Below are 25,827 nucleotides of genomic sequence, written 5' to 3' on the forward strand. Positions count from 1 at the left end.
TTTATTTTTTGTCCTTAGTCAGGAGAGATTGAGCTTGAAATTTGTCTGCTTGGTCTGTTGTGATGTTTCAAGCTGCAGGAGTAACAGTCTCCACAGGCTCTTTATGCACTTCAAAGTTCAGAAACTGCTCCTTCCCAACCCACATTCTAGAAAACAACTTTAAATATAGCATAGTCATGTACAGACAAGTTTGGTAATCTGAAGTGAATTAAACCTCATATCTTCAGGTGCTTCTTTGCCAGGAGCTCTGGGGTAGCCACAGGCTATATAGCATAATGCAGCCCAAATTCCACTTCTACATGTCATATGCACAAGCGTTCCATGGATTGAGGCTATGACTTGTAATCGTTTTCAAACTTGGTTGTCTCTCCAAGCAAACAGTGGCTTTGCCGCAAGCTGTTCATTCCTCGCCTTCCTCCCAATGGTAACCCTTCTCTCAGATCTCCTTCAGACAAACATTATTTTTCTCCCATGCAAACAGGAGCAGTCAATCACATATTTATTATGTTGCACAAAATAACTACAGGACAAAGACATCTACAGGGATAACGGGAAAGTTAACAAATTTTTTCAGTTTTCCTGTTCTTTTACTGAACCTTGAATTGCAATGGGCAAAGCAACTTCATATACAGTAGCAGGCATGACCAGGAAAATACACAATGCTGAGTGATTATTTTTAGATATGTGGTGAAACTCTGAACTCAGACTTCAGTTAGATATTGCACATATTCCATATTTAAAGATTACAAAGGATCAGCAAATACTAGTCAAGCAAAACAGTATTTCCCAGAGCAACTAAGGATTGAGTACAGGCAGTACAGTACAGTGGGAACCTTGAGCAGCCAGGTACTCATACTTAGTCCGATAAGGCCTCCTTAAAGAGTCTGAGTTTTTATTTAAAAACAGATGCAAAGGCAAAATAGTATTAATTCACTTGCGGGATTTTGGAGAGCAACATAAATCCCTAATTCTGCTGGAATTTATGATTCTTTAGGAATAATCAAACACAATCCCAGTTAGCACTTGAACACATTCTTAAATGCAGCCCTGAATAATGTCTTCCTTTGAAGTATTCTTTAGTCATTGCACTCTACATGCAGTTTTTGATCCTATTAGCCAGAAGTGCATTAAACAGAAAACCCATGTTTAAATGAAAAGACAGGACAGGGATAAAATTGTCAGACAATATACAGACAAAATATGAATGTGTGCTTTCTACATCCTTGTATGATCTCTTACGCGTTATCATCGGGCAAACAAGCATACCTTACCTTTAACATAGTGAATTCATATGGTTGATAACCTTTGAAACTTTCATGGATGGCTGCCATCGTGTGTGAAGTTTTTTCCCAAAAATGAAGAAGTGTTGTCTGTAAGGCAGGATAAAATTTCGACACAATGTTAGCTTTAACATCAATCTTCTTTCAGTGCAAATTTCACATCTCCCCTCCAATACTATTTACATATACTTATAGTTAAACATCACCATGGTAACCTCTTAAAAAAAACCCATACATTAACAGGAAATCTTTCTTTTGGAGGTCAACATTTTCTTTGGATACCTGATATGTTGTTAACACATGAGAAAGTAGGTTGCATCTGCTCGCTCCCAAAAGATCCACTTTTTGACAGACATCAGTCTTCAGTTTGTCAAAGTTCAATTTTGCATGTCGTACTTGAGCTTGAACCTTCAAAGGGACAATTGTTTATGTAGTGAATTTTTTCTCCATTATTCATGAAAGAGCAAACTAATACAACTTTTAGGGAAATCAGACAACCAAACAGACTCAATTAAAATTTATATAGAACTTTATAATAGCATCAATCTCACTAAAATTAAAATACGCCAGACTGACATATGCTAAAATACGGCTCTTATTATATTCTATGTTACTATTTTTCTACTATATTCAGTGAAGAAATTTTGTTTTCTAACCCGTTTATAAGATGGATATTAGTATTAAATATATACTGAGAAGATAATAATTGGAAAACATACTGATTTTGGTATCTCTTTACAGAAATACCAATTCAAAGCCTGACTAACAAATTCGGAACTAAGAGTTCACTACACAATATACAGGCGCAAAGGCAGAGACGTCTCCATGTGCCTGTAGTAGGAGACAAATTACACTGACAAACTTTAATGTCGATCTGCAACTCTTGTTGACAATAGAACACTTCAATAACTTTGAACTGCTGTAAAAATTTCACTCATTACGGTTTTCCTTCTAAAATGGACTACTTCTCCTGTTATTCCTGTAAGAAAAATATCAAGGCCTCCTTTCTTAGAAGCAAGCAATTTCAGATCCAAAGGGCTTTAGTTTTTCAAATTACTCTTCTACTGTCTGCTAAGTACATACAAGACACCCTCTGTTACACAAGCTTCATGTCTGAGAACAATACCGGTATTCTCATGATCAGGTATCAGGGTAGAAAGTTGATGTAGGGATTTTGTACCCAGGATCCCCCATTTTTACGACAGCTTTGTACACCACCCTAATACTATATTTACAAAACAGATTTGTTGATAACAAAATTTATATACAAAATTTAGTTTTCTTCCAAGGAAATGAGAAACAAACAAACCACAAAACATAATGATTTTCCTGTAACTCTTTCACAGTTACAATATAATATTTACCAAAAAAAATCTTCACAGTGGAAAAAACCCATGCATTTTTTTATTGGCCTAACTTGGAGGGTAAACTGATTTAGTTTAGAATCCACAGACTCAATCAAACAAGATCTGACAAACTTGTAAGCTCTTGATCTTCAGAAGTGAATCTAGAACCTTGCAGCAAGTGCCTGTGCTCCTTGTGTCAAAAGGACAAATACATACTTCACAATGCAACCTGAAACATTAGGGTTATCATATTTCTAACTTTATTTTCCCAAACTCACTTAGAGTATGCGAGACTTCCAATCAGCTGGAAAAGCAGCAAAAGATCTGCATCACAAATTCATCACATGACCTACTCACACAAATTGTGGAACTTGGGTTGCTGGAGACGTGCAATTTTTTTCACCAATCAGATCGGCTCTGCATAAGTAACATAATAGGGTTGCACATATCATAGACTTGATATATTCATAATGAAGAAGCTATCATAATTCAAAATTTCTGATAAATGCAGCATCTCACAGGTGAGATTCTAATGGTAGAAAAAGATGATGTCTAGGAAAAAAGTACTTTTTTTAAAAAAAAAACCACACCAAACGAAACAGCAGTGATACTCTACCTTTATAAAATAGCTTTGTGGTTAGTGCATTCATCTACAAGGATGACTCTTCCAGGATAACTCCATATAATTACACCAAGCAATCAATGAATACATCTTGAGTTCTGGTAATTACAATATCTCAAACTTCTGTCCTGATCCAGTGCTCTAACCACAGACTCCAGCATCTTACTGATGACTTGCTTTGCTGTTTTTGCATACTGAAGAATTTCAAACCAAAGAGGGGTGTCCAGAGCTGGAAGAGTTCTTGGGTAGTTGGGAGATGTTTTGGTGAAGTGGATACAGATTTGAAGGAGGAAATTGCTCCCTTCGCTTCCACTCCTTAGGCAAGCATGACAAACACTAAGCTGTGATACAAAAAGCAAGGAGCAGCTACTGCCAAGATATCTCCCTACAAAGTACGGTATTTTCTGAAAAGCCTCACCCACTCGGACCTACAGCGGCATGAGCTGAGGCTGTCTGTCAGTTTGGAATCCTTGAGGGACTTTACTTCTTTTAGCTTGTCCCAGGTGGAAGCCCAAGTGAGGCACCATGCTATCCATGTCAGGAGTGCCATCCCATGCACAGTTGTCTAGTGAAAATAGAAGGTGGGTAGAGAGCCTTCAAAATTAAGCAGCAACAGAGGATGGGAACAGTGACAGGAGGAGTGTGGAAGCTTTATCCAGTGCTGGATAAAACACCTACGTCCTACATTAGGTCCTCAAATCCTTTACTTGCTTTAGCTGCGAGTGTCTGAAAGCATGTATTTACAACTTCAGTCTAAAAAGGAGATTGTGAAGCAACTCATAGGCCTGTGCAAAAAGGAACTTTTAACTGAAATCCAAACATGAGATTACCTGCATCTTTTCCCAGCAAGAATCGCTGCAACAGGATGGTATTTAAGTAAGAGATGTTGTAGGGCTTGGAAAAACTTAGTGAGACTTGAGACTAAATTCTGATGTCAGTTACAGCCATAAAAATCCAGAGAAATTCAACCGATGTCAGTGGAAAAGTGTCACATATAAAACTATATTTTACAATGGTGCAGCTGAGATCAGAATCCGTTTCCTATTCAATATATCACACCACCGTTGAAAACACAGTAAGAACAGCTGTGGCTTTGTAGACTGATAGTCCAAGTGAGCAAAGAAAGTTAGTTCTTGGGAAAATGAATACTGTGTCAGAGATGGTGGGCCACAAGAAAAAAAAAAAGTCTTACTAAATGTAATTATTAATTTCTACAACTTCAAGCCTGCACGAAGATTTTATACAACAGACTGGGATTTGGGTCTACCTCACGTCTCCAACTCCTTAAAAGAAGATAAAAAAATCCAGAAAACAAAAAACCTGTAAAGTTTGAGTTGTAGTTTTCCTGCATATAGTCTTCAGGAACATTTAGCAAGAAACAATGTCAGCATTTATCTTAACTGAACATGTAATTAAAAGCTAGAGCATTCATACAGAGAAAGAGGTGATCCACAACACAACGTGGAATACAAACCCAAACGTTTGACAGGCTCATACAGATGATTTAAAATCCTTCATGTTGTGTTACCAAATGTCACACATTTCTCTTGTCAACCAGGGAAGATGCGATACTATGAGAACTATTAAATAAGGATGCTTTTAGGATTTTTGGTATACTGAAAGCTTATTAAGCACAAGTACTCATTTGAAGCATTTTGCAGCAGCAGTGCAGGAGACCCAAGAAAGAATGCATACTACATCAGCATGACCTTTTGCGTGTGCCAATAAACGCATTTTCAATTCAAATTATTATTAGACATCTTTTAAGATTACTTGTGGCTTCAGGAATTAGGTATAAAACCTTAGTGCTTACAAAGCATAATCTACTTAATACCACAGAAGTTATCAGAATGAACCTTTGGTTTTCTAGTCAAGGGAAAGCTCATATAATACATACCAATCTTCTCCTTTCTCTGCAATTCCTCTCTAAGACAAGAGAAACAGGACCTCATTGTGGTCTCAGTCCTGCAAATTTTTATTCATACATTTAACTTCATTAAAGCTAAACATGCAACATTTCTTCAGAATTCTTCTCTGAAAAGTGTTAGGATTTTACTGACTGTAAGAGAACTGCATCGAACCAAATGCAACTAGGATACCTTACTACGGAAGAGCACCTAAGTATATGAGACTGTGGGTACTAGTTGTGAGGTTTATGCTGCACAAGAATATCTTATGGTACTACTGACATAAAAAAGATTGTTACTCTTCATCTTTTTCTAAGCAGCAACCTGGAGGAACCTGCTGTTAATTTCCCAATGCAAACATCTAAGTACAATATTTATGGAATAGAATTCTTTAAAGAGAGCACATAAGAAAAGATAAATTTGGAAAGTAATGTCTTATTAGATTAATAACTTGATAAACTATACAATGTCAGATAAAACTGAAATAATTTCAAAATATTAAGATAAGTAAGTAAATAAATAAATGTTAAAATCCTAAATCCTAGGGGCTTGAAAGTCAGATTCTGGAATGCTTGATTGTAAGGACAAGTATTTGCTAATACAGGTTCCTAAAACTGTATTCAAACAGAAAAGTCTCAATCTTCCAAGAGCGATAGCATTAAAAAAAACCCAATGTCCAGACCCAGCTAAAAACCCCTATTCAGTATGTTCTGTTACTAAAATATGGAATTGTCATGTATTTTCAATTAATCTTTATGTCCTCTATGGTACACCTGTGTTATTACTTTCTTTTAGTCTACCACAAAATACAAAATTTATCTTCAGTAGTAGCCCAATTTCAGGGACAATTCAGCTAGTGAAGCATCATCTCCAAAATGGACTTGAAATGCTGGATAAATGCATTAACTCACTTTACATACGGTATATTTTTGTCTCAGCATTTCCAGCCTAGAAGCAGAAACAGACGCTTTCAGCCTAATTTGACACCCAGCCTCTCACTCACTTGATCTGAAAACATGCACAGCGTATGTATAGGCTGGAAGGAGGGGGTAAGTAAATCAAGAGAGAAAAACGCCTGGAATATAGCAAACCTTCCTGCTGGGGACTCTGGGTAAACTCTACCAGCAGATGGAATCAGTACGAATCTCTGCATTAAATAAATACAGCACCTTCTGGCGTACCTGATCGTTGTAAAGACTACATAAAACTACATGCAAACTGAAGTAGGATGTAGTTTGAGCACAAAGTATTTAGCATATAGCGTATCTTAAAACATTTCTGCATATAGCACAGAAAACATAAGAAACTAGATTCCCAGTTCCCACAAAACTGTAATAACTTCATAGCTTGAGTGGTGTTATGACAAGGAACACCCATTACACTTTTACAGGAGCATATATAAGCACTCACTGATTTTTTTTGTCCTTTTTTTTATTTTTAATTCAAGATTGATGCTGGGTAGTCATAGAACAGAAAAGATAACATTTTATACAAAATAATGTCTGTAACTAAACTTTTCCATGTGCAATGCAGAGGCTTCCAACGTCTTACACAGTACTAAACCTGATTTCCTGTGCTTTGGTATGTTCTGCATTTTGCAGACTATACTTTGACTCAAGTGTTCCTTTGCGTTGGAATAGTATTTAATGCATTCATTAATCTCTGCTCCATCAACTTGTGGGAATAACACATAAGAACAATGGTTAAAGAAGAAGAGGTAGCATACTTCTGTTCATCTGCTTCAGTCTTGTTTATTAAAATCTTCATTTATGATGTGATGAGAAACACTGATAAAAAATGAATTTTAGGAAATGAAATTTATAAAGTGAGAAATGCCTAGCTAAAAGGGAAAGCTACTTGGACAGTATAATAGATCCAAATAATATCTTTTAGGTCTGAAGCCGAGCAGATGTACATCAGATTTATTCAAAGAATGAAACTATTCTTGAGATATGAATTTAGGTAACTGAGAGTGCATAATGAGTTCCAATGATACGTTTCTCAAATTTGCCATTTTGGACTTCATTACGATCGTCCGCCTGCGCGCGCATCTCCATGCACCTCATCCTATTAAGCCTGATTAAGCCAATTTGCAATCATGTCGCAATTCATATAAAGGACTTAATTACCATTGCATGTCTACCTGTCTCACTCTGAGAAGCAACAAAAATTACTGTCTGCCTTTCTGCCATAAAAGAATAACCGATATGTCAGCTTTGAAAGAGAAGTTATGTCTGTGTGAGGAGGGAAAACTGCAGGTACACCTGCCGTACAGACTGCCTTTTTTCTCTTTTCCTATGCAAGACTCGCAGAGCGGAGCTTCTGCCTATGACTCACATTCACAGTCACTACAGCAGTACGAGCAAATAGCACTTTGAAATGGTTGTCGAAAATATACACGTCCTGTGTCAAGGCAGTTTAACTGTATCGGAAAATTCATCTGGAAAGACAGTAGATAAGTGAAAGCCAAATTAAACACGTATTAGGCTAGTTGCATTGTTAGAGATAAAGATTCTGGAAAAGAAACTGGCACCACTTTCTGGTATCCTAAAGTGGTAGAAAACTCTCTTATATACAGACTTGATCAAGGCAAGTCTACCACAATATACAATACAGCACAAAGACTTTTCAGCCACCGAAGACCATTTTTCTAGTGGCTGAAACATTCATGGTAAGAACCTAAATAGTCAACTGAAACACAGGGATAGCCAACATAATCCGATGAAATCAATACCTACTCTAATAATTGCAAATATCTACTAGCAAATACTTATAATAATCACCCAGAAATTTTAGATTTCATTGAAGCATCTAATTCACCTGTTCATATTTCTCACTGGAGGCTGCAGCATGTTCATGATAGTCCTGGAAGTGAATGTAAGCAAGAGAGGAAGAATGCAAAGTACAGCAAAAAAAGAAGGCAGAAGCAACGCTATACCACTCAGTAACGTAAGACGGAGAGATGCAGCTTGATATGGATTAGTGTAGCAGTAGCAGCATTCGCTATATTTACTGGGACCAAGAACAATCATGTTTCTCTGCCAAACAACTCAATCTGAAACATTGACTGTCTACAAACAGAACCATAAAGTCATCATATGCTGGTAAAAAGGTTTTCTCCTTTAATCACAACATTTCTGTTTCTAGACAGAACAATCAAACCTCCATGATTTTAACATGTATTTTGCTCTCCTTGCACTATGACAAAGCGGTATAGAGAAAAGAAGTAGTAAAAAGTCACATTATAACCGAAATGTTATTCCCCCAAACCCAGTAGGCTTTCATGCAAACTTTGTCATTAAAACCTGCTACATTTTAGCTATTTTCACAACCCTACCCTATTTGAATTTGCATGATAGAATCATTCTTACACTTAGTTTTCCTTCTCGAAAAATGAGTTTAGTCAAAACCAGGACTCGTCATCTACCTCTGCAATCAGAATGGGAGACAAAATAACAGCTGTAATAGTTTTAATTCACACATGACAACAATAGCCTCTGATGATAATTCACATTTTCATTTGAATATGTAACTATTCCCTTTGATTTCAATAGTATTGCTCATTATTATTTAACATTTGTATCACAGCAGTTCCTGAAGGTTTCAATGAGACTGGGTCCCATTGTCCTCAACACTAAAAAGCGCTGAATAAATTACAGGTCTGCCCGAGAGTTATGGAATATTTAAGCACAAGCCCAAGTGTTTGAAGGACATGGGTCTTAATTAGGATCACGCTGGAAAAACAAGCCCTTGCTGGGTATCTACAGGGGTGAGTGACTCTTGCCCCCAGGATAGTGGAGCCTGCTCACCAGAACATTACATGTTACAGCAGCCACTTGTTCCATTTTACAAAATAAACCAACTAAAGCCCCCCATCTTGAAAACATGACCATGAATAGCCTGCACCATTCCGTCATTTGTGTGGTACAGTTCACTTCAATCTTCATATACACATATGCATATGGATACACGCACAGGTCTGCTACCAACTTTTTATTGCAACATCTACCGGCTAAAGAACATTAGAGCTGCCACTGGGTGTCTGGATACAATGCATTCAAGCAAACTTTAGCCTCCAGCTGTGCTCCTGATCTGAGAATCTGGAGAGTTTGAAGGTCTTGGAGGTTTTTTATTTCTACTTATACTGATTTCTAATGGAAATATAAACATATTCTGAACAATGTGAAGATAAAATTGAACTCTTCTATAAAAATTCCAAGTTTTGAGGAGGGCTTTTTTTGTGATTTCTCATGGGTAAGGCTGTAGGATTTTAAACTCCTCTCTCCCTTTTCCTGCTGTACCCCTCAGGAAGGGTTAATAAAGATGTTATAGACAGGAGAATATTTGCGTACCAGGCAGGGAAAGGATTGTATGACAGAACTAAATTTCACATGGACACTTTACACCAACACATGACAGCTTTGAAACAACGCACAGCTCTCAATTAGTATGGAGCATGCTACTGGTAATACAACAGAATGTCCCAAGTCCATGAAAATAAATGAAATAAAAGAACAGTTTTTGTGTTCTACTCCCTGTCTGTGCCTGTGATGCCGTATTATGCTATAGAACAACTGGGAGGTTAATTATTTTTCCATCAGGAAAGTGATCTTATTTCTGCCTCTAACATGCCCTGCTGCCATTCGTATATATATATATAATTATATATATATAATTTATCATTAGAGTATCATCTCCCAGAATTGAACAGAACAATCTGAAATTTAAGGTTGGATGATAATGTTCTGTACTTTAAATCTGTATAGAAATTACAACTTCTAAAACCTTATCCACCTAGAAAACAATGTAATCATGTAACAGGGAAAGTTTAGTATATTTGCATTAGATTAAGTTTTCACAGTTTTAAAAACACTTCAGATGTCATCAGTTCTAGTTGAACTAGTACTTTTTAAAAATACCGTAATTTTTCATTCTATTTTAAATAAAACAAATTTATACTTTATTTATTTTTTAAAGTATGTTAAAAACACTTTATTGGAACCATTCAGGGATCTGCAGGTAACAAAGTTTTAAACTCCAGGAAGCACCAAAAGGAATCATTTATTTTCTCTGATTCTGTGATTTTCAACACTTCCTAATAGGACAAGGCCTATTTCAGCAGTTCTTTGAGGAAAGCATTATAACTCCCATATTTTTGCTCAGTTTTTGCCAGAATTTGTCCTGTGACCCCTTGGTCATTCATTGCCATGTATTTGGCTAGAAAGTTTAGGGCCAGAACAAATCAGTAGATTAACATCACAAAATACAACTCCTGCAATTACCCTAAGGCATGTCTTTGAGAAAGACACACTGGGTGTGCCTAGCTCAGATGTTGACATCTAAATTGTTACGCCGTGATCTGTTTAGTGGATGGAGATCTGGCCAACACAATTGAGACCAGAGTCTGGCTCATGTTACCCTAAAAAAACCTGCTTCTCTTCACTGGACTATAAAGGGAGCTCTTGTTGATTAGTTTAAATGCAGGCATCTACTCAGCAGATGTCTGAAGTTCGGTTTGATAAATCTTAACCTAAGTGACATCCAGGAAAAAAAAATAAATTCCTTTATTGCTAATAATAACCTTAAGTATTTAAATATGTGCCTTATTTACCATTTGAATTCATCTAGCATAAGTTTCCAAGCCATGATTCTTGATAAACTGCTGACGATTGAGGAGCCTCAGCAACTTACATACCATGGTCAAGCCAACTCTGCATCTTCTCTTTGTTAAATGAGACAGATTGACTTAGAAACACCTTGTCTTAAGTAATTTCCCCTGCTCCTCAAGTTACATCTTACACTTTTTGATATTCTCCTCCTCCAGTTTTTCAAGCCAAAGATGTGGACTGCGATTTGTGCTCACTCAAACTGTATCGAGAGACTCCTGCCACTGGCTGACAGCTAAGCTACATCAGAAGATCTTCACAAAAACCGTTGCAGAAACCTTGCAAATGTAGTTGCAGAGCTGCAATTAGCAATTTGCTGCTTGGGAGGAGAAAAGAATTAAATACATAAGAGAGATGAAATTGTGATTAAATATACAAAAGAGCTTCTTAATCTGCAAGTCCAAACTTACACCGTGATGTTGCGTGTATCTCCAGTCACTGAAGATTTGGCCGTTGCACTCGGGATACAAATACATCCCAAATACTTCCATTCTTTGTTCTCTTCTTCAACCACAGAGCCTCATGCTTTTCTTTTCTCCTGCCTATGTAGCTTTGTCCTATTTCTAGCCCTGTCCTTATCCTCTCAGCACTTTGGGTTGGATGCCTGCCTTTTTCTTCCTGGTTTGAAATCCATGTCTGTGGTTCTGGGTCAATGAGGATATAATGTTAAAGAGCAAAGTGCTTAATGAGCATTGCTGCTTTTCTTTTTTCTTTAACAGCAATATAAAAATATAAGGTAAGAAAAGATGTCGTTAGGTACACTGAATTAACTATTGCTATTTTAAACCCCAAGAGAGGATTTTTTCCTAAAAGATGTTGTACAAATATTGTATTTACCAAACAGCTAGGTCATGGACATGTACCATGACTTCTTTTTGGATTTTCTTCAGTAGAACATGAAATGTGCTCTTTACGCCACATTTATGCCACACTTTTCTCAAGTTTTTCAGTACTCAGCCTGTAAAAATTTTAGTGCCTCAAGTCTGTTAGCTCCCATGCCACGTAACTCCAGCCTGGCAGTAATGCGTAAGCCATGGTCAAAACTGCTTACTTCATAATCACTGACAATCAGCAGATGTGAGCAATGCTCTGACCCCTGTGAGAATATAAGGTTGTGACAGGCTTGAACACGCTTCTTTTTTTTTCCCCTCCAAAAAACAAAGGTTGGTTGCACCATCTTCTGATATATTCAATGATGGCTATCACAGAAATTGAATCCTACCAAGTAGCTTTCCCCCTCTCCTTTATACAAACACATACCCATTTATCTTACTCCTTTCTCTCTTTTTTTTCTACTGCCTCACTTCTCTGCCTGCCCTATTTTTATTCCTGCTGTTTTATAACGTACCTTTTCCAACTCTCTTGTTCTCTTTAGAGATGGGGAAAAATGACAACCTCCTCACACATTATGCATGTGATTCCATAAATAATATTATACAGTGACATGAAGATTTTTTTTTTCACTCTATATTTTCCTTCCACCCAAAGCCAAGCTGGTTCTGCAACAGCAGATCAGTTCAGGCTTAGAAATAGGGGAAAAAAAGCAGGCAAGAACGAAATGTATGATCAAAGATGTAAATTCAGTTCTGTAAAAAGAATGATAGATCAGGATTTTCCAGCCCAGAAAAGAGAGATGACTAAGGAGGAGTATGATGGAAGTCCATCATACCACACATACAAAAGTTGTAAAAGATCAGACTTCAGCCAACATGGGAACCAGAGGGCACTACACCAAACAAGCCATCTGAACTCAACATGAGGACAGTGGATCTTTACACAACATCTCTGTCAGTAGCACTGCTCTCTGATTACCGCGATCTGTTGTGATGGCCAGAACTTACACTGGTTCAGAAGTCAGCTGGACAATTTTACAGCAAAAAACCAAACACTAGGTCTTCTGATGCCTCCACTGGTCACAGCACTACAAGAAAACACCACTGTGTATTTGCTCAGTGCAACTCCCTGGTTGCTGGCATTGGTCATCAATGCAGACAGATGATGGACAGTGGATTTCTTTGAGCTAATGTGTCCATCCTTAAGAATAACGTAACCCTGAGGTACGTTTGCAGGTCAAGGCGGGTTTGTGAGTTTGCTATGCTGGATTCAGACTATCTCTGCCTTCTCATGGTGGGAGAACTCTCTGTTTTGTGGTCTAAGGCAGCACAGATACTTTACGTGAGCTTTACCAACAAGGCTGTAATCTCTAACACCTGTGTAACAGCACATTTTCCATTATCAACATTCAAAAGCATGTTGAGTTATATACCTTTAATAACTGTAAGAGTGCTCGGTTTCAATTGCCAGAGTGTATTCAAGCACTGCCTATGCCCAAACATGCCTAAATAACAGAGAGCACGTACAAATGCCTCACAGATTCATTTGGAGAAGGGGTGGGGGCAATTTTGAGATGCTCCAACAAATTATAACTGCAGCACAGTGAGAAGCTCAGATCTCAGTATTTTACTTTCATAAAATTGTGCACCCTCTCATACACAAGTCCACGTATATTTTAAGACCTGGGGTTTGAATTTTGCAAGTGGACTGCCAAAATCTACAGGATCTACTCAGAGAGGCCTAGCTTATCTTCCAGCATCCACTGCCCAAGCACGCAGGCAACACTCCTCTCTCCTTGGTCAAGTCCTAGAGGGTTGTCTGCTGAGTGAAACTTTTACTCATGATATTTAAGAGGGGAGCAGCGCACTGAGCAGTATTATTGTCTACATGAATCCTCTGGGAAAGAGTACATGTAGGTAATTTTTTTTCCTCTTTTTTATTTTTAAGAAGCTAATTTGCTAAAAGTGAATTTTGTTGGAGCAGTCCTACTAGATAGTTAATCATAACAGACCCATCAAATAAAAATACCCTAAATTCATATGCCAAAAGTCTTCCTGCTATTCAATCAACAAGGTGTTCTAAATTAAGATGTCTCAAGAGAATGTGCTTTTTCCCTTGTGTGTTTAACTGTTTTGACTTGAATTTGACATTTTTTTCTGCCTACTATCAATACCATGGTACTGCAAAGACATGGATCCAAACATGTCTTTGTAGCAGCAAAGTTTTGTTACATCCAAATCAAATTTTTCCAAGACATGAAAACTATCCACAACAAGTAATATTGCTCTTTGTGCTAAATAACAACTTTTGAACAGCTGCCCTGCAGCAAGAGGATTACACTTCCTCCTCCATTATTAAAAAATAATTTAGTCCCTTCACAGGAAGAAAAAAATGTTGAAAGGTACAGCCCAACAGCAACAGAAAACCTCTGAAGCTTTTTTTCTAAGGAATTACCAGGAATTAATAATATATTTTCCTCCTCCTTCCTGATTTCTGCCCCTCTAGCATGGCCTAGTGCAGGCAGACACAGCACGTCACTTGGTGAGAGCACAGCCTCTGTAGAATCCTTTCCACTTATCCAGCAGCTGGACACAGCCCTGATCGAAGTTACATTTCTCAGCACAATCCAGCAAGTTCATCCAGCCAAAAATCAGACAACAAACTTTTTTTAACTTTAAGCCTTACAACAGCTTTCATGAACAGAGCAGCACAGTGCAGTTCCAGAATATTAATTGAATTGCTCTACCAGCAATGAGTTCATTACAACAAAACACAAAATAGAATGGACACAGAAAATACAGTATATCACCTTTTTAAAAAGTTTCTACCAAATACAGCATGCAATCAACTCTCAAATATAAGATGTGGATCACTTTCATAACTCTAACTACTATTTACTGTAAAACGAAGGAAAGTTTGTTAAATTTAAGAAGATAAAAGGAGCCAGTCTTCAATTTTTCAGAACCAGACTCAAAGTCATTATTGAAATTAAGATCACAGTACAGCATAAAAAAATCAGGCAAAACAAAAAAAATGTCATCGAGTTTCTCCATCTTAAAAGATTAAAGGCCCTCTAAGCCCACAGTCCTAGAAATGGAGAGGGTATATTGCTTTTCTGCAGCTTAACTAAACTGTTTTAAAACTGATTTTGAATTAAACAGATGCTAAATGTGTTTACAAAAAACATTTCAAATTAAGAATTTTTTACTTGAATTTAAGCTGGGGAAAATACATTTTTAAGCTAAACTGATAGATGCTACTTTCAAAATGCAGTGAGTGTTTACACAAGTTCTGCATCGGCTTCAGCTTCATTCAGGCACCGCTTTTCAGAAAAGCAGCACTTCTGCATAGTCATTCACCTTCCCTGGAAAAAGGACTATGTGTACTCCTAGCCCTTCCTTTTCCAAAAATCATCTTCTTCCACTCTTCAAATACAGCGCCCCATACTCCTTACATGTTACCTACCAACTTCCCTCTCTCCTGCCTATGCAGAAAGAAACCAGCTCCAAATGAACGCATTCACACTGCATGCAGGGTAGGGCCCGACCTCGGCAGCTTTGACCCAAAGTGCTGTAGCTCTTGCTCCAAAGGAGGGTACGGGGGGAAGCAGAGGACAGTCAGCAGCTACATCCCAGCTGACATCACTGCTGGCTGTGTGAGGCCTCTCTCTTTTTCTCCAGCACAAAGACAAACTACTTATGGTTAATCTGTTTAACTTCAGACTGTATCAGAGGAGGGAGTTGTCATACAGACAGATGTGACAGCTGAGAGATAGAGTGCACGCAGCCTCTCCTCCTGACTAATCCGCATTGGGTCTTTACAGAAATAAATTGTGTATGGGAGCAGCTCTACCCCTCAGAGCTTACACTTTTTGGCTACTCTCTGATTATCAGCCAGAATAGAACATAATGTGCTCCTCAAGGTATTAAGATGGAAAGGTTTCTCACAATAATTGTATTAATTTTTACAGCTTGGATAAAAATGCAAATTACTTTAAAAAGGGAACAAACATAAAATGACAATTTAAATGAAGAGAAGGCAATAAATATATAGCTTCTAGCCTTGCTGGAAGGTCTGCTTTTTTCTACTACAAGAAGCCTAGATACATGGTTTAACTTTCTGTGGGTAATAAGTTTCAGTATTAGTCAAACCCAGGATGTGTGCTTTACTAGGCTGAAAGGAAAAAAAACAAGTTGACACTAATACCAACCTTGAAGCAAGGACATACAAAGAAAATAATTAGCAATGATTTTTCTATTCTTCTGACCAGGAGACTCAAATAGCAACCAGGACAACATTCATCTAAGTGGCATTACTTCAGAGTTTTGGGATAGACTTCCACATTACGAGCCCCAAATGTAGTTCTAGCAGTGAGCACACATCTGTCAGCCTGCAGTTGTAATTATCACAACAATGTGCTTGGGCATATACTATGCTAAAGTGAAAATAGGTGCAAATTTTTGTGCATGAACATATATCCTCTTTAGGGGAGAGTTCGGTCCTGACAACTTAGAATGTCTCCTCTGCACAGACGACTACGAGGAAGTTGACGAAATCCAACAGTTCTTTGCACAGATGCAAATAATTTTACGTAGTCTGAAAACAAAGAGTCACATTTTGTTAATATGATGAAAGAGTACAAGCTGCCAAAAATGGCAAAGATTTGTATCAAGAAGCAGGCTGACCAAAATAAATGGCAAAAGCAAAGATACAAGCTTTCAGATCTGAAAGATCATGTTCAGCTCTAAATCAGAAGTAGTCTGGACTTAGAATTAGAAGTGCTGAGAATTGCTCCGAGTTCAGCATAACTCAATGTGTTAATCATATTAGACAACCTGAGAGCAAAGAACAGTTGGCATACGTGGTGCAGGGAGGCAAGTGGAGAGCAATTAGAGACTTAGCTCCTGCAGGAAATGAAGACAGGTAATTACTACCTTTGAACACTGGAAGACCAGAGGGGTGATGTAAAGAAAATCGTAGTATCACATAAAACTAATCTCTCTACTATGTCCATAATTTTATTCATCTAGTAATTACACAGTCCAGTTTATCTCATTTACTGAAGATATTTTGGAGGTCTTCCTGAATCCTTTATGTAGAACGTTCTTAGAAAAATGTCATTTATATTTTTCATTTCTTTCATCCAAATTAAATTCTTCAGCGCCTAAGCAAGACTTTTACTTGACTCTGATCCCTTCTATGTAGGCAGATGCAGATAAGCTGGATTTAGGTAAAGGGATGTGAAAAGCTCAAGTTCAGATAAAGTAACATCTTCCCCAGTGAAAGCACTATAAAACAGTAAGCTGGCCTGCAAGATCATCTTGGCTACTGCAAAGAGTGGTGGGATGGGTGGATGTACGAAGTGCCAAGGAACGCCACTGACACACACAGTGCAAATCCTAGCTGGATGTTACACAAACACTGCAAGAAAGATACCTGTAACAAGATCACCATGACCAAGTTGCCTTTAATATTTAGTCCTCAAATGTCCTCACTGTCCTGAGCGCAAAGCCATGCTGTCTACAAGTGCTCACGGAGGTGCAGAAGTCCTATAGTTGAAGTTTTGAGTTTTGTTTTGTATTTAAACTCTTTCAGCACAGAATATGAAATGGCATCCACTAATAACCATGATTCATTTGTAACACAATGTCAGCTGTACATAATCCTGTGCCTTGTTATTGCTTTAGTTTGACTGTGATAAACACAACTAAGTTATATTACCTGAACTGAAAATGTTATTAGATATGAAAATAAATACACTATGATTAGTAAGTTTCCTGGTTGGCATTTAATACACGTTAATACGTATGCCTTATTTCCCTCAAAACAATTTAATTATATTTTGTCCAGATACAAACTCAAAGATTGTACTTACAAAAAAACACCCTCAAATCTTTCTAAAGTGCTCTTCAGACTTCATATTGTGCTATCACAGAAGAAACAACATTTGAAACCTAAGCATAGTTCATGTAGAATATCCCTAAAACAGAGATGAAATGGCATATTAGCCCTGTTTCTAGTTAGAACAGTACCTTTTGGTTTTTGGGTTTTTTAAACCTATATTCAGTTTGGTTTCACTAAGTGAAGGAGAAAAATCCAACATAGCATCTTTGTAATCATTCAGAGCCTGTGTAGCACATAACTGAACAGCAAAGGCCTTATGAAGGAAAAGCAGATGGACTACATTGTGTACGTGCCCAGGCATTTTAGGAAAGTCTAAGAAGAATTCCTGGGCAGTGGTGACCATAGAAAAACTTGTTTCTCTAGTGTAAACAATGTTTTCCCTAACAGCTGTATTCCCTTTCCTGTTTATTCTTCTCTCCTGCAGAATTCTTTCGGTTCGGTCACATCTGCAGTTCATTTATTTTTAAAAAATATTTCTTTAGCTATCCTCCTCGCCTTTTCAGATTACTAAGGCTAAGGGAATTTTCCAAATCTCATTTCTTCTTTCACGACCTACTCTGTTTACATTTTTACACTTCATTTAGGTTCTGAATTCACATAATGATCCACATGGGTTAGGGGCTGGCTTTGCCCACACAGACCAGTTTGCAGGGTTAGAGTCTTCATGTGAGGAACAGAAATTATCTAGGCAAGTATCTTTTTCTGATTTTAAGACCAAACACAGCAGAATAATTATGTGAAAAGAGTGCTCAGTTGTTTATTTCCTTTTTTTTTAAAAAAAAAATCAATATTACATTTAATTCTTACACATTTCTATAATTACTAGACATGAGAAAATTACTGGTGTTTAATTTTTGTCACTTCATATTTGAGTACCTTTTTAATATTGGGGCTAATAACAATTATTATATTAGAGTTGGACAACATTACTTCTGATTTAAATCACTGACGTTTTTTATACATTGTTGTATTCTGTTGAAACATTGTATGTTCTGCTAATTATGTAAACAGAATTTAGGATGTGTCTGCCTGTCTTTTCTTGAAATAAATAGAAGTCTGAATTAAACAACAACGAAACTGTCTACCATTTTTTGGTTTCAGCTAGGTTAACTCAAAAAAGGTTGTTAAAAAAATATATATATTATCTGCAGTCTAGCACTTCATTTTATTCTATTTTACAGCCATTTTGCTGAGTCTCATCTCAGACTCTTCTTTCTTAAAAATAACTGAACAGATGATGAACTGCTTCTCAAGGACAAGCATCAGTCTCTGGGAGCAACTATATTCTACATGCAATACCTCTTAAGATGATGTAATCTGTTCCAGGAAGCCTGTTTCTATTTTTAAGTGGCATACTCTTAGTATGCTTTTAAAAGGGCATCTTCATCACAGATTGTTACTTTGCTTTTAACCCAGTAACAATCATCAGTGATATTTAATACACATGAAATGGCTTCAGAAAATCATGGATTTTATCTTATTGTCTACCTTGATTATTACAAATTGTACTTGACATGCTAATTTAAAGTTATAAGACTATAAAATGCTTATACTGTAAAGAACATTCCTGCTTAAGGTCAGGTTTTCAAAAGAGATGCATCTTTTGCAACTGCCTTAAAATACTTGAGCCTTTTGTATGTAAAGCATCTTGGAATGCTTTGGTTTCTCCACTTAATGTTACTGAATTTGACATTGGAGAACCCGGAAAAAACATTACAGCAGAAACTGCACAGACTAAACATGCTCAGCACTGAAACTACATCTGCTTTTAAAAGGAGATATAATAATGACAAAGCAAAATCTACAATTTTGTATAAAGAGCACTTCTTTGTGGTTTTGTTTTTCACTACCATAATTACTAAATTTAACATTTCCAACACCATATGCTTTCATATTAAAAAAACATGTAAAAAAAACCTATGTTCTTACTGCTATTCCCTACCAGAATGAAACCAAACAAACTCTTGGTGGCACAGGCACACCACAAGAAGTGCTAAGTGCAGGTGTCGCTTATCATCATACTGTAAGAACACGCCGTTATCTCTTCCTCTGTGCCATCACTTTGCTCTGCTAAAACGTGCACCTCACTAGTGCAGTGCGACTCTGCCTCACTAATATCAGAGTACGCAGCGATCTTGTGGCGAGTATCCTGGAATCTCACCTATTCATCTAATCAGCAGCAGGAATCCAAATCAGCAAACAGACTGGGGGGGGGGGGCTGCTTTTTTTTTTTTTTTTTTAAAGGAAGATTTTGAATCAAGAGTGATAAAGATGGATTATCGAAGCAATAATTTTACCATCTCATATTCCTAATAGGTATTACGAAAGCCAGCATTATTTTTTTACATTACAGTGCTACACATCTCATATCTAATGTGTGGTCTGCTAAAGCTACTTAGATCTTTCTGACATTTCCAGAGCACTACAATTGTCATCTGCTCTCTCACATGCGAAGGCCCATGTTTTTGTCATCTAAAGGCAAATGCGCTCTAAGTTTTCCAGATGACGTTAACCTTTGAATTTAATGCGGAAGTATCACCTAAAAAAAGAGACAACTGCTGTCTATAACTTTTTTCTTTATTTTTTTAAAAACAAAGTTAGTAAATGGTGACTACAATAGCTGGTTCTAAACATCAATCGCTTACACTGCTATTTGTAACCATAGCAGCTGAGAGTCTATTGATTACACCACTGTGAATGCAATAGCCAAAGAAATTTTTCTGTGAGACGCTGTATACTTTGCTGCTTGGAAAACCAAACCAGCTCAATACAGTCTGCAGATGTAATTATCATTAGCACATTTTCTTTTGGTTGCCTTTTTAATAATTGAACTAGAACACCACCAATACCCATAAAACGTCTAAGCGTGTCACTCGCAACTGAATTACATTTATTAGACGTAGAAAAACACTTGGAAAATATATTAAAAATGCACAATTTTGTCCTGGCAAGAGGAGAGTTTAGTTGATCTTTAAGGTATTTTCCATCTTTATATTCTACGATCCTCTGAAACTTTGTTTGGTGTCCCTCAGCCAATATTCTAAACTCTCAGTTCCTGAGAGCTCTTATTTTTCTAGCAAAGTTAAACTCATTTTTCCAGTAATCACTCACAAGGAACAGCAACAATCCAGATTTGCATTTATTTTCCTACTAATTTAATAATTTGATTAAAAATGCAAAATAACAAAAAAGGAAAACCTGTAATGCTATTTATAAACCTGTGTTGTTTACTTACTCTTCAGTTTGTTAGCCTCTAAATGCTACAGTTTTCCTTTTTTTTTTTTTTTTACTAGGAACTGAAATTAAGTTTACAAGGATGGCAACCGCCAAGTCCGTTCTTATTTCAAAGATCAGAGTCATACTTGTTTTTTCTCCCTCCCCAGACTTTTTGCATTTTCTCAGTTCTCCAAGAGTTTTCAAACGTAACAGAAAATTAAGAAAAAATAATCCTCCAGCACATTTCCACAGCGCCTCCAGGTTTGCAGGGCTGTTTGCAGCTCATGTTAACAGACAGGTGAGTAGAAGGAGTAGCAGATGATGCTGTAACATGGTACAGCCTCTTCAGCATCAGACAAGCCAAAATGCAATCCTAGCAGGCAGTGTTAGTAGGCAGCAGGAGAACAGAGATATAGGTCCTGAGTCTTCCCTGTAAGTCTGCAGCAGATGTATCTCATCCATACTTGCCGAGATCTTTACAATAAATACATATACTTCAGCATTTCCCTTCTGACCTTTTAATCAATGGATTTATTTAGATCTTCATTATTTCATAGCTGTCAACACAAGCTTTAACTTCTACTTCTTAAAAGGTATAAACCAGGCATAAAGGCATAAATCAACCACTCCCCTACATTAGTGCATATATTAAAACAACAGTTTAAGCTATTGCTGTATCATTACGAGTTCTTCTTGTAGAACTTTCCTTTTTCTCTTGCCAGATTTATCTTTAAAGTGTAATGTAAGGGAACTAGATTTGTTTCAAGTGCCACGACTAAGAACAACCTGAGATAAACTGTGCGCATACGACTCAGCTGCAAGATTGCAAGTTTTTCAACAGCTGCACACAAAGTTACAGCTAGGCATTAAGGGTCCTAAAATTGTTAGGATCTTTTGGGGAATACTCCGACAATCATCTTCTGTGGTAGGATCTATGGCACTTCTATAACACCATTGAAGCAGTTCAAGGCTCTGCACTGTGGAGTAGGGCCTTTCTAATCTTCCAGAACAAGGAGGCCCAGCACAAACCATGCTGCTGCTTGTTTCCCCCACGTATTCCATGCAAATATATTGATCAAACTCCAACTCTTTTTCCAGACAGTACCCTATCTAATACATACTGGTTTAGAAACTCAGATATTTATTGCTGTAATATCCAAGTACTATAAAGATAGATACAGGACTTGCACTGTATTCCAAGCAGATGAATCTCATCGCATTTATAAAGCCGTGCTGCAACTAGCCCATGCATCACTCCTTAGCCTTACACAGCTTCAACCTAGTCTTTCTCCCATCTGAGCTCCACTTGGTTCATACAGAAACAGAGCTTCTAGGAAAGCAGCTTTCACAAAGCAGAGAGGACTAGACAACAGGGAGAAGCAGAGCCCAACCCTTCAGGTACCCAGTTCTCAGTACACTGCTGCAATGCAGTTTGTCTCGGGGATCCCACCGTGGCCTCTGGGTATTTGCAAAGCTATTTCAGATTTGGTTCAAGCCTCAGAATGAAGGGGAAGCAGAGGAGTAGAAGAATGATGGAAGCAAAAAATAAATATAGAAAGGATTCATTTGCTCTATCAGCATAGCGTGATATATATCCTGCCATGTCACAGATATAATTTTTCCTATAGTTAGCCTAAAGGTCAGCATAGTAATTTTTTCAGCTCTCACTTTTTACTTGTTATGGGTGGCACTGTAATGTCTAGGTTTGATGAGAAAGTCTATATTGCACTGTATAAGCATCTGAGATAGCTTAGCAAGTAAAATTGAACAGCACAGCCTCTTTGGTGTTCCTATAGGCTGCACATGGGAGGGTGTTGCCTGGTGGCATAGCCTATTACTCTGCACATTGGCATATTCCTTCTCAGGAAATGCATGGAAAAGCTTAACTGTTTCAGAGGTGGAGGAAGGACACTGGGGGACTATCAGCACTTGGGTAATTTGGTCTATGTTTTTACAACACCATAGCAGAGCTCATACTATAGTGTACAGTCACTAGACAGATAAAACAGCCTGGATTTAAGAACCTTAAAAATCTGATCAGCAGTGGAGAATTTGGTAAAGGGGTATTCGTGCATTCAAATTCTTTTAAATATCACAGTGTTGCCAAGGTGCTGTTTAAATTCTCTCAAGCAACACTTCAAACCCTTAACTTGAGATGGAAGACTTCTATACCTAGAACAGCACTGGAGTATCCATAAAATCCGTTAATATGGGGGGAAAAAAAAAAAAGAATGAAGGTTCATAGCATTTATAGAACTCTGCAGGGAAAAGTAAATACTTCATCTGTTTCCTCGCTTTGACTCAAGTAAGCTACAATCACATGGATATCTTCAAATAAGAATGTTAAAAGGCAGCTCTGCAGTGTTCTGGGACACTCGGAAAGTGGCATCATTGCTGGGTCTCGCATATTTAGACTGATGCCTTGAGAACAGCATTAAAAAGTTCTGTCAAGTACCTCATTGTTTTGAAAGAGAGCTACAAAAATTCCAATGTTTTAACACAGATTTTATCAGCTCTGAAAATACCAACTCAACTATTGATCTTTTAGCCTGAGCTATTCTGAGAGAAGGTATGAAAAACCATCTGGATTGATTTAGCTTTGGTCTTCAAAAACAAGCACCATATCTGTATACATAACGATACATTTAGGATTACATTATAAAAGGCTACATACTTGAAAAACAATCCTACAACCAAGTGATATAAATACTGCTGATGCACTTAGGTACATTAAAGATCACTAAACCAACACTGCTTACTTGAAATAAAAAAAGATGTTTACTAAAGTAATACCCAGGACTTTTACAACTAGAAGTCTGAAGAAAACTTTTTTTCAAGTGCTCTGACAGGATCAGCTTCACTAACTGCTTGCTGGTGTGTGGCTAGATATGCAGCTCTAGACTGGTCAAACACTTCTTTCCAGTGATGGAATATTTTTAGAATCAAAAACATTACATCAGTAATTACGATACATTTCTCAACACAAAACTAGCATGATTTCTTAAATTGTTAAAGATTCAAAATAAGTCTTAAAATCTCAGCATTACACTGCCACACTATGGCACAATTAAGATCTGCAAGCAAGAATAGAACACAAAGGTAACAAAAATAACTTCACTTTAATTATTTAGGATTACAGTATTCACCATTAGTTTTGTTTGCCTACTACATTTTTAAAGCACTAAAAAGAAACTGTTGTGTCTTTTTCAGCAACAGCTATGTAGGTACATTATGCTTGAGGATTTTATTTTTGTAATTTTTTTTTTCCCAAAATGAAAAAAGAAAAAGTGTACTTTCTGCAAGTGTTAAAATCTTCAAAGACTAGCTTGATATGCCTGCTGCACAGATGGGATATGCAGCTAGGTGGAAAACAAGGGCATTTCTTTACTTTCTTGGCTACAAAATACAGACCTTTTTGTTCTCTGCATTACACTGAAAAGGTTTTCAGCTGACAGCCAGTCAGAGGAAAGAAGGATTCAAAAGACCTTCTCCAAGTTTTGGTGGGTTTTTTTAAACTATTTGAGGTAACATTAAAATTCTAGAATCTACATTCATTATCCCTTTACATCAGAATGTAACTCATTTCAGACCTAGGAATATTTCAAAATACTTAGTATTTCCACTCCTAAGTTTTGTGAGAGCTTTAAAAAACCAAACATCTTATTTTTTCTGACTTTGAAGCACAGCAACCCAAGATGGTAGAAATTTCACATCTTTTTAACTACAGCAGCTTGTTGCACAAAGCATACGTTATTTTAATTACTTTGCCATTTATATAATTTATACCTTCCATAGCATTTGTTTTGCAAGAAAGCTATAAATCAATTTTGTATGACCATTACCAGTACTGTTTTATTCATTCTAACATTCCATTTTTTAAGTGTTTTTCTAATAAATCAAACATTATACATAAGCAATTCGCTGAGGCCAAGACCGTACCAATTATTTTACCTGCAAGAACTTGCCATTGTAAACATTTCCCACAAGGCATAATAAAATACATGTCTGGTGCCACAAGACTTACAGGAATATACTGTATTGAAGCATTAAATAAACATTAGATGACTAGCTGGGGTTTCATTTGTTCCACCCCTTCCTTAATTGCTACTGTGACCACTGCAGTTTACAAAAAATGGCATAGTCTAGATGCATGCCACTCCTTTCCCGCTTGGATGGTTCATTCAAGCTTTTAAAATCCCAAATTAAGTATCTTCCGCCTCCAAACACTTTTGGTCACAGACTGCTTAAGCCATTGAAGAACAGGGATTCTCTTTTGCACATTACCCATCTCTGGGCCACATGCACATGTATATATGGACGTACATTGTACTATAATTTCTGTTATTAGGCCTGTTTTCAATTGTCACACGATTTCTGTAAATTTTTTTCCTGCCTTTAGTTGAAGCACAAGCCACTGTGTTATACATAGGATCCTAATTCCTCCTAATCATCAAGATTTATAACCAGCAAACTGAACATTATTGTCTCTTAACAAAATTGTCTCTAAAGCCTCACTAGCAAATGTGAAGCTCTCATGAGCATTCCCGAACCGACTGGGACAAGATCAGTCCAAATAAATTCTATACTCTCAATTTGTAGCAAATCTGCAGACTACTACTTAGAACTTGGGATTTTTGAGAGCCCTTTGGGAGGGGAACAGTATGGCAAACTTCAGTGACACCGAATGAAGATGATTTATGGAGAGTGCATTCTTCACAGTTGCCTCAGAGTCATGCTGAACTGCATGAACCAATTAAAAAGAAATTCTAAATTTGCAACCCCTCCCCAAAATCCAACAACATTCAGTTTTGAAAATGTTGGTCTTGAACTGCACCCAAAAATTAAGCAGCAGATACTACATAATTATTTTGTACTTTTTAGTTGCAAAAATCGACTCTCCCTTCCCTGGCTGACAGCAGGCATGTCTTCTTCCATTAGTTATTCAGGCATCACAGCTAAGTATTTAAAATTAGATAACCTTTTTAAAAAAATATATTATTCAAATTATAAAAATTTAGGCTGAAGTTGAATAGACTACTGAAAAATGCTGTT

General features: G+C 37.1%; 1 protein-coding gene across 3 annotated transcripts in view; it reads right to left on the reverse strand.

Moving 5' to 3' along the window:
* ICA1 (islet cell autoantigen 1) overlaps positions 1 to 25,827 on the reverse strand; it is a 59,988-nt gene that overhangs the window by 23,636 nt on the left and 10,525 nt on the right. For 2 of the 3 annotated variants that reach the window (XM_086614509.1, XM_086614507.1), the window contains 2 exons: positions 1,563 to 1,688; positions 1,272 to 1,370 (listed from right to left, as the gene is read on the reverse strand). In XM_086614509.1, the coding sequence (XP_086470635.1) occupies positions 1,272 to 1,370; positions 1,563 to 1,688 (225 nt within the window). Of the gene's footprint in view, positions 1 to 1,271; positions 1,371 to 1,562; positions 1,689 to 11,872; positions 11,918 to 25,827 lie in introns of all 3 variants that reach the window. The other variant, XM_086614506.1, reaches the window with a different exon arrangement.

Source organism: Tauraco erythrolophus, chromosome 7 (genome assembly GCF_009769465.1).
Source record: "Tauraco erythrolophus isolate bTauEry1 chromosome 7, bTauEry1.pri, whole genome shotgun sequence".
In the NCBI taxonomy this organism is placed as follows: Eukaryota; Metazoa; Chordata; class Aves; order Musophagiformes; family Musophagidae; genus Tauraco; species Tauraco erythrolophus.